The following is a 15,410-nucleotide window of genomic DNA, read 5'->3' on the forward strand; positions in this document are numbered from 1 at the left end:
TCACGAAACTTCACCTTTGCACAGTGTAATCCAAATTATTGCCATCACGTTGAAGCAGAGGTTGAAGGATTAGAATCACTAGATGTGTAAAGCTGAATAGATTTTGATGGGCTTGAAGTATTGTCTTTATGAATAAAATAAACAATAATGCAAATTTATATAGCGCCATTACTTGGCAAACCATTACAAGGGTGCTGAATAAACAACAAAAACATTAAACGTTAGTTATCAGTCTGTTTCAATGAGACATAGATGTAGTGTCATTTGTGGTTATTATGTATGTTTGTTGAACTTCTTTAACGCGCGCCGTACATAGCTAACCGTCCTAATTGGAGGTGCGGAGGAAGGACAGCTATCTTGAGTTTTGACTGAAAAGAATGAGATAGTGCCGTTCAAGGAAATAGGCTCCAGAATGTTGTATAACAGATAAATACAGTTTGCACTCTAGCTTTAAAGTTGCTTGTGGACATATGCATACCATCTACTGCGGTGCGCAGCTTAATTAGTGCGTGAACGGTATTACGAGTGGAGTTCGGTTGGGATGGATAAGAGGAATGTAGGTGAGTGGGAAATGTGTGCCACCATTTACAGCACGACGGACTCGAGCACAATTTGTCCCCTTTTGTACTTTAATTGTGTTTCTTTGTATCTTAAATATTGCATTTGTTACATTGTGCCTCTTAGGTGGTGCTACATGGAAGAAATCAAAGGTCAAGAAAAAGAAAAAAAATCCAGTCGTCAGCTCACATTCAGGAAGCACCTCCCCAAGACAGCAACCAGCCACTGCTAAAACTAAGCCCTCATCTGGGCAGCTGTCTAACAAAGTGGACTCGCAAGGAGCATCAGGCGGTGCAGAAACGCCCCCTTTTGAAGGAGGAGATGGTTTGGATTCAAAGGGCCGAGTGCTAAATCGAAATATTCAGGTCAACAAAACTGTTTCGGAGACTGAAGGTGAGTGAGGAATCTTGTTTGTATTTTTATTGATAAATACAATATGATTTTCGTGCCTTTCTACATAGGCTAGACAATGCACTGCAAGTTTTGCATATGCCACACGTGCATATTTTGAAAATGCATGGCAGTGGTATAGATGAGTGGGAAAAGCCCTTCAACCACGTGTATCACAAATAAACCATGTTTGCTTGTGGTACCTGCTGTTCTCAAAGAGGGGTGGTGCTCAAGATGCACAGTTTACAGTGTGTGGAAATAAAATTTCTGTGCTGTAATTATGTATGGAGTGTGTTGGTGCAATATGGGAGAGGAGGAGTAACCAAGTCTGTGGGGCTGATTTTAGTTTGCCAGTTAGGAGTCTCGACTTAACTTTCGTGACTTCAGGAATTCATATTCTTGGTTCTTTCGGTAAAGTCACGTCGATAGAAAAATAAAAATAAAAGAAAAAAATGCAATATTTTGTTAATACACTGGCAATGTAATATAGATATAGAATACTGGTGTTTTGATGTTTTTGCTTATTGTTATGTTTGCCTTTATTGCAATGTTTGGCTTTACAGAGCGTCGTCCAGAAAATATGAAAGACTGGAAGGACAACCACGTTCAGAACTGGCTTCGTGAGATCCAGTTTAACGAGTCTTCATGTGACAAACTTAAGCAAGAAGAAGTCACGGGGGCCGTACTTGTTGTTCTAAGTAAAGAAGATTGTGATAGTTTTAAGATACCTCGAGGGCAGATGATTTTACTGATTAAAAAAAGAGATGAGTATCTTTCTAAATCTGTGCAAGACACAGTGCCAGTCAGTACAATAAAACTGGCAACAGATCTTGCTGAATCTGAGTCGGAAAAGAAAAAGGAATTGCCTCAGAGCAAACGCGACTCAAAAGGGTTTACAGAAACACCTGCTATGGTTGATCCGAATTGTACATTAACAATAGGTAATGAAGGAAGAGAGATTATATTCATTGACCCATGCCCCTTTGAAAGTGATAGTTCTAAATACAGTTATGGCAAAGGGAAATGTTTACCTCCTGAATCTGGCAAAGGGAATTTGATCACACCCTGCCATGAATATAAGGCTTTTCAACCTGGGACTTGCACTTCTGAGGAGAAAAAAAGGAAGTCTTTTATAAATGAAACTTTCAGGTTTGCTTCAGCTTGCATAAACAGTAGAACAAATGGCACTATCCATTTTGGAGTGGGGGACAAGGAAAATGGTTGCCTACATGCTGAAGTTCTTGGAGTAGATGTGTCCGATGTGAGAAACTACCAGCAGTGGTTGTTGGATGGCCTCGCCACATGTTTATGTACTGATGATGAGCGAACAATTGTTAGCTCTTGTATGAGACCACCTCGATTTGTAAAAGTAAGTTCCTCCGGTACACATTTGGCAAATAACTTATTTGTGATCGAAGTTGACATAGTGCCAGCCCATAAAACATGTGGAAATAAGATTGTACGTGTAAAGTTGATACCAGATGTAGGCAAGGGTGCAAAAGAAATAGCTTTTAAACGGGATCGAGATTTATCAGAAAAGATCGGCAACATTGAGCAATACTTAGAAAATAATTTACCGGTGTTGATAAATCGGAGGCTTAAGTGTGAAAAAGTGCACACATCAAAAACTGAAAGGAAAGCAATGCACACCGATCTTGACTTAAAACTTACTAAACTTATTACCGGTGGTGAGAAAACACTTGACGAGTCTACTTATGATCATTATTTATTGGTCACAAATAGTCCTGAAACAGATTCTATTTTGAAAGACGTAACGTTTATTAAAGAAATCCCGTGGCTTGCCGTATTAGATTTTAATTCAAAATCTTATTACAATGGATTGCACAAAATGTTTAGGGTTAATAAGTTGGCCGTTCAGCTGAATTCACCACAGGCATATGATGGCTGGTATAAGGGCCTGGACAAATTTTGTGATGACATGAAGATTGGAAAGATATGTCAATGGATATACTGTAACGGATGGTCTCCGCTCAATGATTCAAAAGAAGCATGGATGGATGTTGATATGTGGCATCGTGATCGTAGCTCAGCTGTGGCTAATGTGATCAACTTTCTCTGCACTAGAGTTCTACAGACAGGCACACATTTGGTGGTATTCCTGCTTTTGAGCACAGTCGATTCAGAAAAAGACCCAATGCTGGAGGTGTTAAAATGCTTCTACAAAGAAATGCATGGACACCAGCATATGCTGTGCTTAGCAGACAATGAAAACACTTATGATAAGTGGATCAGTCTACAAAGTATTCTCAAACCAGAAGAATTGGAGGATCGTTGTATGAAAGGGATGAAAATGCGTGAAGTGAATGATACAGTCCTCAGCATTAAAAAGGAGACCCGCATGGACAAAAAATTCATTCCAGAATTTAATGGCGCACTATGCATTGTGGATGATGAAACTGAAAAAGACATGTCCACCTTGAATGTGTTGTACCTTAACCAATGTGAAGACTGTGCTATAGAAGAAGATGAAAACAAGTTTAGAAAATTCAAGCTTGAAGAAGAAACAAATTATTACAAAGGTGGCAAGATCACCTGGTGGTTATTTTACTTCACAGATAGAGGATATTCTAAATGTTGGTTTAAGCGGGACAACTATGATACTCTTAAAAGAGCAATTACACGACAAGAACAGAATACATATCAGTCTGTGAAAATAGTTAACCTGTTTCATCATCCAGGTTGTGGCGGAACTACAATGGGCATGAATGTTTTGTGGGATTTGCGAAAAGACTTCAGGTGTGCAGTTGTGAATGATAATGTGCACAACACATTGGAAATAGCAAGAAATGTGGTGCATCTATTGACTTACAACAAAGAAGACGATACAAATGTAAGACAAGAAGATGGTTTCATTTCCGTTTTGCTGTTAGTTGACAATGCCGCATTCGATGTTGGGCAGTTACGCAAAAACATTTCTAAGCAAATCGATGGAAAAGGATGCCGAGTAACACGGCCCACTGTGTTCATCCTGAGCTGTTGCCGGGCCACAAATCCTGAAACACTGTGCCAGGAAAACCCGAATACAAGCATCCCACTGACTCACACTCTTACAAAAACTGAGACAACAGCAATTGTGGAAAAGCACCATGAACTAGAGAAAGAGCATTTAGAAAAAACGAAATCCTTTATCTCCTTCATGGTCATGAAAAATAACTTTTCCAGGGACTACGTAACAAAGTTAGTGGAAGATTCTTTGCAGTCAGTTCCCAATTCTCAAAGAGAGTTAGATTTTTTGGCCTATGTTGCACTGCTGAGTGTGTATGTTGAGGATTTCTCCCTTCCTGTCTCACACTGTCAGCAATTCTTTGGCATCCATGGATACTTGAGTAATTTTAGAACATTTTTGCACAAGGCAATATCTTTTCTATTAATTGATCTGCAAAGAGAGCAGTACAATTTATATAGAGCAATTCGTATTGTTCACCCAATGGTTGCTGAAGAAATTTTAAAACACTTGTACTCAAAAATGTCAACAGATTTGACAAAAATTGCTCTTAACTTTTTTCAAGAAGAAGCGATGTTCCATCATCGATTTGCCCAAGACGATTTCCTGAAAAGCGTAAATGAAATGCTTATTAAGCGGCAGTACAAAGAGCACAGACACCCATTGGACAGCTTAAGACATGTGGCTACAGAACAAATTGATGCTGAAGAATTGGAACTAGACAAAGCACTTTTTTCCAATTTGGTCATAGCCATATGTGAGGAAAGCAAAGGGCAAGCTGCAGCTATTGAGGTTCTTGAGAAAGCATTTAAAATGCTTAGTGAAGAACCTTTTTCAGCCTTTATTGCTCAGGCCATAGCCAGGTTACTCATTAAAAGTGAAAAGTACGATGATGCCAAAATATGGGCCAAGAAAGCCTGCGATATCAGGCAGAATAACCCTTTTATTTTTAATACACTTGGGCAGACGTATAGAGCTGAAATGAAACACACTTTTAGAAGAAAACTGATTAAGAAAGAAAGGATTCAAGAACGTGATCTGTGTAAAGCGTTGGAACTTGCAAGAGATGCTTCACATTGGTTCAAAGAATCTCAAGAAGCGCAAAGCCAAGAAAGTACGACTATTAATGTGTCTGGCTTCCTCGATGAGTTGGATGTTGCACTGTACATTATCAAACTACTTAGTTTGACTGGAATGTTTCACTGCGACTCTCCTTTAGGGAAGCTATCACTTCAAAACTACTTGATGAAAGACACAGAAACCCTTCCTTCATCCATATCGAGTTTATGGGCACCTTATCATGATTATCTGAAAAATCTGGTTGCCAACATAGAAAGATGTTTGGATTGGGTTATCCGAGAAGTTCTGTATCATAAAGCATCGGACTTTATGACCAAAAAGTACCACCAACTCTGTGAAACGTATGCAGAAGTGTCCCAACTTATTTACAGTCCCCATCAGCTTTCCAAAAAAAAGGAAATAATCGCCAACGCAGTTGGTGATGACATCAAGCTAAAAATGGCCGGTGGAAGCAATTTTGAATTTCTTTTAAAGAAGTTGTTTGATCCACAAATGGAAAAAAGGCTCTGTGATATCTTCACTTTGTTAAAGAACCTGATGAACACGGAGGACATGAAGTACTTTCCGCATTACTTCATAGTCAATTGTGCAATATGCTACTATGGTCCATCAGGAACCAAGGCCACACATTTCCAAGAAATGTACAACAAAGGCTTGGAGATTGCAGGCAAGATTTGTCGCGGAATTTACGAATCGACACCTTATCCATACTTTGTTATAGCACTCCTGCTTTTGCCAAACTTGGAACATCTTACTGAAGAGCAGACAAGATATCTTATAAATTCTCTGGAGCAGATGTACACTCTGTACAAACGGCATGCAGCAAAAAAAGCTTTTACATTTTCCACAAAAAATAATATTTTATACTTAGGTCAAGGTGAAGGCTACACGAGCATTGTCCACCGCACACAGTTGCACCAATTTTGTGAGCTGAAGCAATGGCATGAGCAACGCAAATGGTGGTTCCAGGAAGTGTGGACTAATTCAGAAGTCTGTGAAAAGCTAAAACGCGTACGTGGATTTGTCCGGTCAGAAGACAAGATTTTCATTAGCACGGCCTATGAAGACCTTAACATTCCAGTGACTCCTTCCAATCTTTCTTATACCCGCTGTCGATCGTACATTGAGGAAGTAGAATTCTTCGTAGCTTACTCTTTGTGTGGACTCTTTGCATACGACATCAAGCCAGTTCGAGTAAGCAACAAAAAATAAAATACACAGTTTCTACAATTTTTAAACATTCGAAACATTCAGCTAGTAAGGTTTATCAAGTCAAGCTATTGAGAACACTCGTGCTTGTCAGCCACTACCATTAATAGTGCTACAATATCCGCAATGCCATTTAAAATTAGACAACACCCTAATGATGTATCTTATGTATCCATTAAGAGGTTAATAACGTGCTAATTTGCACTAATGCAGCTTCCATTTAAATATATGCCACAGTTTACAAACCTTTTGCTTATATGGCATCTAGGAAGATTGGTTATTGATCATATCACTAAAATGATATTACTATAAATACCACAAGATGTTCAAATGCTGTCCAAAGACCTTTGTGTGTAACCCTGGTCAGCTTTAACACGCTATATCTGCGCTATATCTGTAAAATAAGTTCAAAGTCCTGTAGTCACTCAAAGGTGTGTTGCTCCAAGACACCAATGTTATTTGTTAGTTTTTCTGTGATGCGAAGTTAAATATCTACTGCAAATCATGAACTTATTTGCTTTGCGTGCAGCTGTACTAATGGCACTTTATACGTGTCCAACAAGCAACAATATGCTATAAGCATTTGTTTTGATTTTGATCGTGTATGATCATTCTTGATTTTTTAAATCTGATTAAGTTGAGGCATTTTGGCAGCAATGCCATAAAAAGGTGCCCTTCATTTTGCCACAGGCCTTGATCATAAAATTACTGGCATAAACAGTACTGTACTGTTTACTGTACTGTTTACGCAAATAATTTTAGACTTCTTGATGGCACGAACTATGAAATGATGTCTTCTTTGGTTCTTTCGGTAAAGTCACGTAGAATGAGAATAAAATAATAAATTGATAAAATAAAATAACACAATAATATTCTCACAGAATATAAAATAAAATAACACAATAATATTCTCACAGAATATTATTGTGTTATTTTATTTTATCAATTTATTATTTTATTCTCATTCTACGTGACTTTACCGAAAGAACCAAAGAAGATGAATCATTGCAGTCACGAAAGCTTTAAATCGAAATATGAAATTATGAACGTATTGTGTTTATTCTTTGGCTTTCTAGCAGTTTGGTTATGTCAAATGCATATCTAGAAATGTGCACCTAAATGCCAAGAATGGCAAGCTACCATTCTTGGATGTTTTAATCGAAAAGAGACCAGATGGCTCAATGGGACACTGTACAGGAAAGCCGCCCATACGGATGCCTACCTAAAACCTGACTCCCACCACCATCCATCCCAGAATAATTCCCTCATCAAAACTCTACACTATAGAGCCCGATGAATTTCCGACCATCATTACCTTGCAAGTGAACTAGAACACGTACACCACGCTCTCAAGATGAATGGATATTCAGACTGCACCATAAAGCTATCACCCCAACCATTGGGAAAGAACCATCTGAAGACCCAATAAAAACCATTACCTTGCCATACATAGCAGGGGTCACCAAAAAGATTCACACAATCATGAGCAAACAAGATCCAGGTTCGATTTAACACAGTACATAAAATTCGTAATCTGATCCCATCTGTGAAGGATGTGATCCCTGACATACAATACCCCGGCATCTACAAACTAAGCTGTGTCTGCGACAGTAGTTACACTGGGGAAACTAAGCGACATGTTTCGGACCATGTTCGTGAACATAAGGCAAATTTGAAACACGGTAGGACCAATACCTCAACAATGGCTGATCATTGTTTTAATGCGGTGGGCTCACGAAATTGATTTCTCTAAGATGAAGGTACTTTGCAAACCCACTGGCTATCAACAAAGATTCGTTCATGAAGCCATCCATATATACAGACACAGACACAATTTCAACCGAGAAGATGGTTACAAACATAGCAATCATTGGAAGGACGCTATCAACCAGTTTATAAGTCATAACTGTTATTTTCGGCTCTCCGATTTTACATTAACAGGTTAAATTTCTCACGCCAACACAGCCACCTTCGCGCGTCGACCTCGACATGGCGGCAGCTCTGCGATCTCCCATTAACATGCTAATCTCACATTAACACGCTAATCTCTCACATTAACATAGCCACCTCAGCGCGCTCGCCGTGGAGGCCGCTCACCGATCTTACATTAACATGCTAATCTCTCACATTAACATAGCCACCTCCGCACGCTCGCCGTGGAGGCCGCTCACCGATCTTACATTAACATGCTAATCTCTCACATTAACATAGCCACCTCCGCACGCTCCCCGTGGAGGCCGCTCACCGATCTTACATTAACATGCTAATTTTTACCTGGCAGCCCTTTAATTGGTGGAAACTCACCATCTTCGCGGTCGCTGCCCATTACCTACATTAACAGCTGCCCCGCCCATGCTGCTGACATTTGGGCTATGCCTATTTTATACCTTTATAAACATTTTGCCTTGAAGCTAACTCCCTTTTCCTGATGACGACCGCTTAAGTTGCGATGAAAACGTAGTTTTTTGTTATCCTCTTTCAACCTATCTACGTGACTTTACTGAAAGACCCAAAGAAAATTAATGCCTAGTCTTTTACGAATAAGCTTTTTTTTATTGACATGTAATATATTTGTTGGTTTAAATATATTTTTTGCATGCTTTTGTGTTTTAGTCTCGGAGTTTTTAGCCAATGAGATACCATAAAATTTGATACTCGCCTGTTTTAAATGTCAAGAAAATGTGTCAATACTACGTAGTATTTACGTTAGTATTGCATTTTTTTTGCAATGGACGGAACCTAAACTTGAGTTGAAGGGCTAATTTACAAATTAACCACTTTATGTATATATTTTAATAAATGCAGTGCCACTGAGGTAATGTATACACTAACAATGATTTACAGGTAACACATTTTTAAATGTAAACCTGATTTGATTGCCCGTACTTTTTATGACTTAACCTCCATTGTAATGAATTTTACTTTTTGACAGGTTTTCTTTTTGGAAGGTGAACTGCAACAGGCTTAACCATATGAGCATCTTCTAAGCTTTGGTCATTAGTAAACCAAAATAGAAGACAAAGTCTATTATGGCATGCTCTCCAATCCGTAGCTAGTTGCATCCATTATATCTGTATTGTGTAAGGTTTCGCTCTGCAATTCATCTACCCTTCTACTTTCATATTCACAGTACGACTCGCCACTATCATTACAGCTACGTGCAATGAGGCTGTCCGTTGAAACTCCAGCCCTGGGGTTGATTCAGACCTTTTTCTCCCATCCAGGGTCGATAAAATGATGCTTATGTGGAAACACACAGCAGTGTTTGTGTCATGAAGTATCTCACCCACACTATATAGATGTATAATTTCCACCAGACTCAGGACTATATACAGGAGATGTGGACCTTCCCATGCTTATTTGTGTGTACTATAATCACGTTGATTTGTTTTTACTCATTGTCTACTATTATGTCGAACTCAAATAAAATATTAAGGTTAAAGAAGTGTAAAGTGTTGTTGCTTTTAGAACATAGAGTGGTCTCAGGTTATACCAGATATGGCAAATATTGATGACGGTATTACAATACCGTGGGTTGTAGGCACTTTGCCACATTATTCCCATGTTATGTGGGTTAAAAAAATGCATTGTCACTGGTGCCCACATACAGAAGCTAATCAGCAACAGCCTAAATCGATATTATCTGAGATGAAAACGATGGTAGATTTATTTAAAGCCTTCTTAAAGTGAATCAAGTGATAACTTACGTTCCATAAGTGTCTTGCATAATTCACTTTTACTGACTGTACAAGTAACTTAGTCCCATGGCACTGTGCACACTCGGCTGAATGTCATCATGAGAACCATCTTTGGTGGAATGAGAACCCCACTGCCGTGGCTACCAGTTTTAAGGAACATCTCCCCCATAAAAAATGTTGCCACCTGCGGTGACCAAGAATACTGGAGAAATATAGATTTGAAGCTTTCGTGACTGCAAGGATTCATACTCGTTTTTTTTCGGTAAAGTCACGTATGCAAAATAAATGAAAACTAAATTAAATCACGACGTTTCGGAGGCAACACAAGCTTCTGTCTTCAGGTGGAAACCGTCACAGCAAAATTGCTGTATCAAGTGATTTTTTTACAGGTGGGAGATCCGTGGTTGCTGCCTGCAACATACATCAATATTGCAGAGAACACGCGCTTATAAAAACACACACAATGCAAAATATAAGTGTATAACGAGAGCAAGAGGCGCCAGAAAGATGTTAGGTACATTTGCAAGTAAGCTCTTGACAGTGACATGAACACACGTGAATCGAAAAAGTGCAAACATGTGAGGAGCAATCTTGATTTGAAGCTTTCGTGACTGCAGGAATCCATACTCTTTTGGTTATTTCGGTAAAGTCACGTAGGTAGAAAAATAAAATAAAACACAAAATATTTTTTTATTTAAAGCTTTCATGACTGCAGGGATTCATATTCTTAGTTCTTTCGGTAAAGTCACGTAGAAGGGAATCAAGTTTTCTAGCTGTGGTTTTCTCACCTGATGATGATTGCTTGTGTTGCAGTCGAAACGTGATCATTTTATTTTATATTTTCATTATTTTATTGTTTCCCTTCTACGTGACTTTACCGAAAGAACAAAGAATACAAAATAATATATCACGACGTTTCGCTCGCAACACAAGCGGTTGTCCTCAGGAGGAAAAATTTTAATCCAGCAATTGTCATGTTTTGCTGGTTCAGCAATTCCCCACTGCTGGATTCTAAGTTTTCCACCTGAGGACGACCGCTTGTGTTGCAATCGAAACGTCGTGATACATTATTTTGTGCTTTCTTTAATTTGTGAGGAGCAATCCACGAACATGAGACCTGAACCACCGGCTGCAGTTGCCGGTCCACCACAATACGTGGGACTTGGTGTGAGTCACACGTATAGGGCTTTCGTGTTACCCACACCAAGTCGTGGGTTTACTCTCCAACACAGCGGAGTGCTGAACAAGCAACGAATTGGCATGTTTTGTTGACGTGACTAACCTTTCTGATTGGCTCTGTCGGGTGGTGGCGGGTTTAATGACACATTTATTTCACGCGATCTACCCCCCCCCCCAATAAAAAACCTCGATTATTCAGGACTTGGTGTGTTATTTTCAGTTCAACAAACAACAAGCAACTGCATATCCCGCCAGGCACTGAAATTTGATTTTAAACAAAATTCGTAATATTTTAAAAAAACTTTTTTTTTAAACACACTTTAATGAAATGTACCGTATTAGTAATGGAGGAACTCCACGACTCTAGGAAGTGGCCCCGAAGCTTGCTGTAACGTAAGGGGCGTGGTGATTTACAGCCAACGTCAGTTGAGCATGGACAATTAGACCCAAGCCGAAACATAACATAAAAAAAAGATTTAAATTTCAATTTAAAGCTTTCATGACTCCAGGGTTTCATCTTCTTGGTTCTTTCGGTAAAGTCACGTAGAAGGGAAATAATAAAATAAAACAATAAAACTAAATATAATTCTCACGACGTTTCGGCCACAACACAAGTAGCCTTCCTCAGGTGAAGAAACAGAACTGTCGGAAAGACAGCGCTCCAATGAACACTGCTAAGCTTGGCAGCGTCTTTTAAGCTGGGTGGGAGGAGCAGAGCGCCTTGACAAAGGAGTTTACATATCAACAGAAGAATTTAGCATTGAAGTAGCTGTGTTAATGTGAGAGATTAGCAGGATGTTAAAGTCAGAAATTAGCATGTAACTGGGAGATTAGCATGATGTTAGTGTGAGGAATTAGCATGTAACTGGTCACGGAAGTAGCTATGTTAAAGTCAGTTTACATATCAACAGAGGCATTTAGTATATTGACACTGAAGAACTGCAACTACCCAACTATGATACAATAAACCGATGTGAAAGAACTAAATATAAACTACATCAATATAATCAATGTACTCAATATATTCTCCAATAAGCTGAGCTATTAACATAAAGTAACTGGGTATACACTACACTATAATGAATACCATATAGTAAACTGATAAATAAAACTAAAATATAAACTACATCAATATTATCAATAAACTGAATATACTCTCCAATCAGCTGAGCTACTAACAATGTCATTATACATTACAATTCTACGTCGAAAAAAGTGGCGGTTTCTTTTTTCCTCACCTTTCTAAAGAGATTCCACGACTCTAAGGTAATACCAACCACATTTACAATAACCTCTGCTGCTGTAACTTCTTCTAATGCAAAACGAATTCTATCTAGAACTAGCTTAGCTCTTATCTCAGAAAAATTCAGATTTACGCGCACCGAACTAGATCAGTTCAACATGACACTCTACAAATCACACATCATTGACGGCAACAATATCCACATCGGATTGGGAACATGTAGACAATATGACTGCCTCTTCAGCTGCCACTATGTTGACCAAATGTAAGAACAACTTGATTTCCAAATTCAACCACCTCTCCAATAAGAAATCGGACCCACACACAGAAAAGCTTGACGTTAACAAAGTCGTAATTAATCGCAGTAACAGTTCTATTTCTGATGGTTTGAAATCCGTTTTAGCTAAAGGGCTGAATTTTGCAGTCACACCTAGACACATACCAGTTAATGATACCATTGCCCATGTCGACGTGGCTCTCAAGGCCTGGGTCACATCGCTGCAGACGTAGCAAGATCTGAAATCGCTGCATCCCTCAAAAACGCTAAGATGCCAGCTACCAACATCAGCAAAGATGAGCGTTTTGAATGATCTCAATTAAAAAAGAGGGATGACATTGTCATCCTCTTAGCCGACAAGGGCAATGCCACTGTCATCATGGACAAAATAGAATATAACAACAAAATTCAGGGACTACTCAACGATGGCAGCTATACGAAAATAAGAAGAAACCCCACCAACAGCCTCGTCACAAAAACTAACAAAATCACTTCTGATTCAACCGCATTAATTGATCAAACCAAACAGTTCTCGTTGAAACCTTCTGCTGCCAGGCCACCAAGATTATATGGCTTACCAAAAATACATAAAGTAGATAGACCCCTTCGTCCCATCGTCTCTACTATCAACTCCCTCACCTACAAACTGGCTCGTTTTTTGTCTGAAATCCTGCGGCCTTTTACTGGAAAAACCACCTCTGCGGTACTAAACTCTACTCACCTGGTATCGACAATTAAGGGTATTTCCCTGTCCATAGACGACCTGCTTGTCAGTTTTGATGTGGTTTCATTATTCACCAAAGTTCCTGTACCTGACACCATCGCAATCATTGAAGACTTGGTTCATCAAGGACTGCATACTGATGTACCCCCCCTGGTGAGACACTGCTCAACCAACACATACTTCACCTGACCTTATGGAAGAGGTACGTGGATGACACTTTTGTCATCTGGCCACATGGCTGGCCTGCTCTAGACCAATTCCTCGATCACATCAATTCCAGCAGATTTACCATGGAAGTCGAAAAAGATGGAAAGCTACCTTTTTGAATGTCCTTATTAAAAGGAGACCTGAGGGTTCAATGAGCCACTCTGTCTACAGGAAAGCTACCCATATGGATGCTTACTTAAAACCGGATTCCCACCACCATCCATTCCAGAAGAATTCCCTCATCAAGACTCTATACCATAGAGCCCAATGCATCTCCGACCAGGAACACATTGCCAGTGAACTCAAGCACGCACACCAAGCTCTCAAGGCTAATGGTTACTCCGACTACACAATCCGCAAAGCCATCACTCCAACCATGAAGAAGGATCCTCTTGAGGAGCCATTCAAAACCATCACCTTACCCTACATTGCGGGGTCACAAAAAAGATCTCCAAAATCCTGAATAAACAATATCCAGGTCCGATTCAACACAGTACATAAAATCCGTGATCTGGTCCCGTCTGTAAAAGATGTGGTTCCAGACATACAGTATCCGGGCGTCTACAAACTAAGTTGCCTCTGTGGTAGCAGTTACATTAGAGAAACCAAACGACATATCTCGGACCGCATCTGTGAACATAAAGCAGACTTGAAACAAGGTAGGACGAACACCTGAGCCATGGCAGATCACTGTTATAATTCAGTGGGCTCACATGACATTGACTTCTCCAAGACGGAGGTTCTCTGCAAGCCATCCTGCTGCCATGAGAGATTTGTTCATGAGGCCATCCACATATACAAACACAGAGACAATTTCAACCGAGAAGATGGATTCTGGCTTAGTAATCATTGGAAAGACGTGATAAACCATTTCGGTTCTTGATTGATTGTATTTTATGGTGACTTTCAGACTGCAGTCCATTCGCTGGCATTACCTCTTAGTACCTTTCACACGACAGTCAATGGTATGGTTTTTAGCATATTGTATAATAATAAATAGTATAACAGTATAATGTTTAACATAATTCATAAGGCAATATATAGTATCGTAATTGTATAGTGAATATACAGCAGTGTGGTATACAGTAGGGTTGGTAGAATAATACATAGTGTAATATTACAAGTCTAATATTTTTATAGTCTAAAGTATAGGGTAGAGTATAGTAACGTATTGTATAATTCAATGGTGGGGTTTGTCTATGGCAGTTATTACGGTGTATAGTCGTGTAATGTAGAAAAAAGTTTAGTTGGAGGCATATCAATATAATGCGTAATGTTAGAGCTTATATTGGGCTGTGTATACGATATTATACAATGTAGTTTAGATTGGAAGGTATAATATTGTAATGTATAGTAGTCTAGTTTATAGCATAGTTGTAACGCAACACAGGACAGAGTAGCGCACCATGGTTGTCTCTCTCTCTCTCCCCCCTTCTCCGTTCCGAGCATAGATGGACTCGTCCGTCTGAACAAAGCTCGCTGCTTTCTGTGGTACTAACGTTGAGGAAAAAAGAAACCGCCACTCTTTTCGACATAGAATTGTAATGTATAATGACTGATTGTTAGTAGCTCAGCTGATTGGAGAGTATATTGAGTTTATTGATAATTTTTATGTAATTTATATTTTAGTTGTTTTAATCAGTTTACTATATGGTATTAATTATATAGTGTAGTGTATACACAGTTACTTTATGTTAATAGCTCAGCTTATTGGATAGTATATTCAGTACATTGATTATATTGATGTATCTCCATCATCATCATTAGACCTCCTTTGCCAGTACCAAAATGTAATAATAGGGGTTTTCCCCTTTTTTCTGGCAACAAAACTGAAACCTTTTTACAAGGATTCATGTCTGCATTAACCACAATACCTGCAG

At 39.1% G+C, this 15,410-nt stretch overlaps 1 protein-coding gene across 5 annotated transcripts in view; it reads left to right on the top strand.

The window, feature by feature from the left end:
• Positions 1–9,647, top strand: part of LOC116942868 (sterile alpha motif domain-containing protein 9-like) — a 20,589-nt gene extending 10,942 nt beyond the window's left edge. For 4 of the 5 annotated variants that reach the window (XM_032955258.2, XM_076067487.1, XM_032955259.2 and 1 more), the window contains 2 exons: positions 685–951; positions 1,512–7,124. In XM_032955258.2, coding sequence (XP_032811149.2) covers positions 685–951; positions 1,512–6,205 — 4,961 coding nt within the window. In that variant the 3' untranslated portion in view covers positions 6,206–7,124. Of the gene's footprint in view, positions 1–684; positions 952–1,511; positions 7,125–9,134 lie in introns of those variants that run through there. The other variant, XM_076067488.1, reaches the window with a different exon arrangement.
• Positions 9,648–15,410: the final 5,763 nt, after the last annotated feature.

Source organism: Petromyzon marinus, chromosome 16, assembly GCF_048934315.1.
Source record: "Petromyzon marinus isolate PM22_M1 ecotype Great Lakes invasive population chromosome 16, UKy_Petmar_22M1.pri1.0, whole genome shotgun sequence".
NCBI classification, from domain to species: domain Eukaryota; kingdom Metazoa; phylum Chordata; class Hyperoartia; order Petromyzontiformes; family Petromyzontidae; genus Petromyzon; species Petromyzon marinus.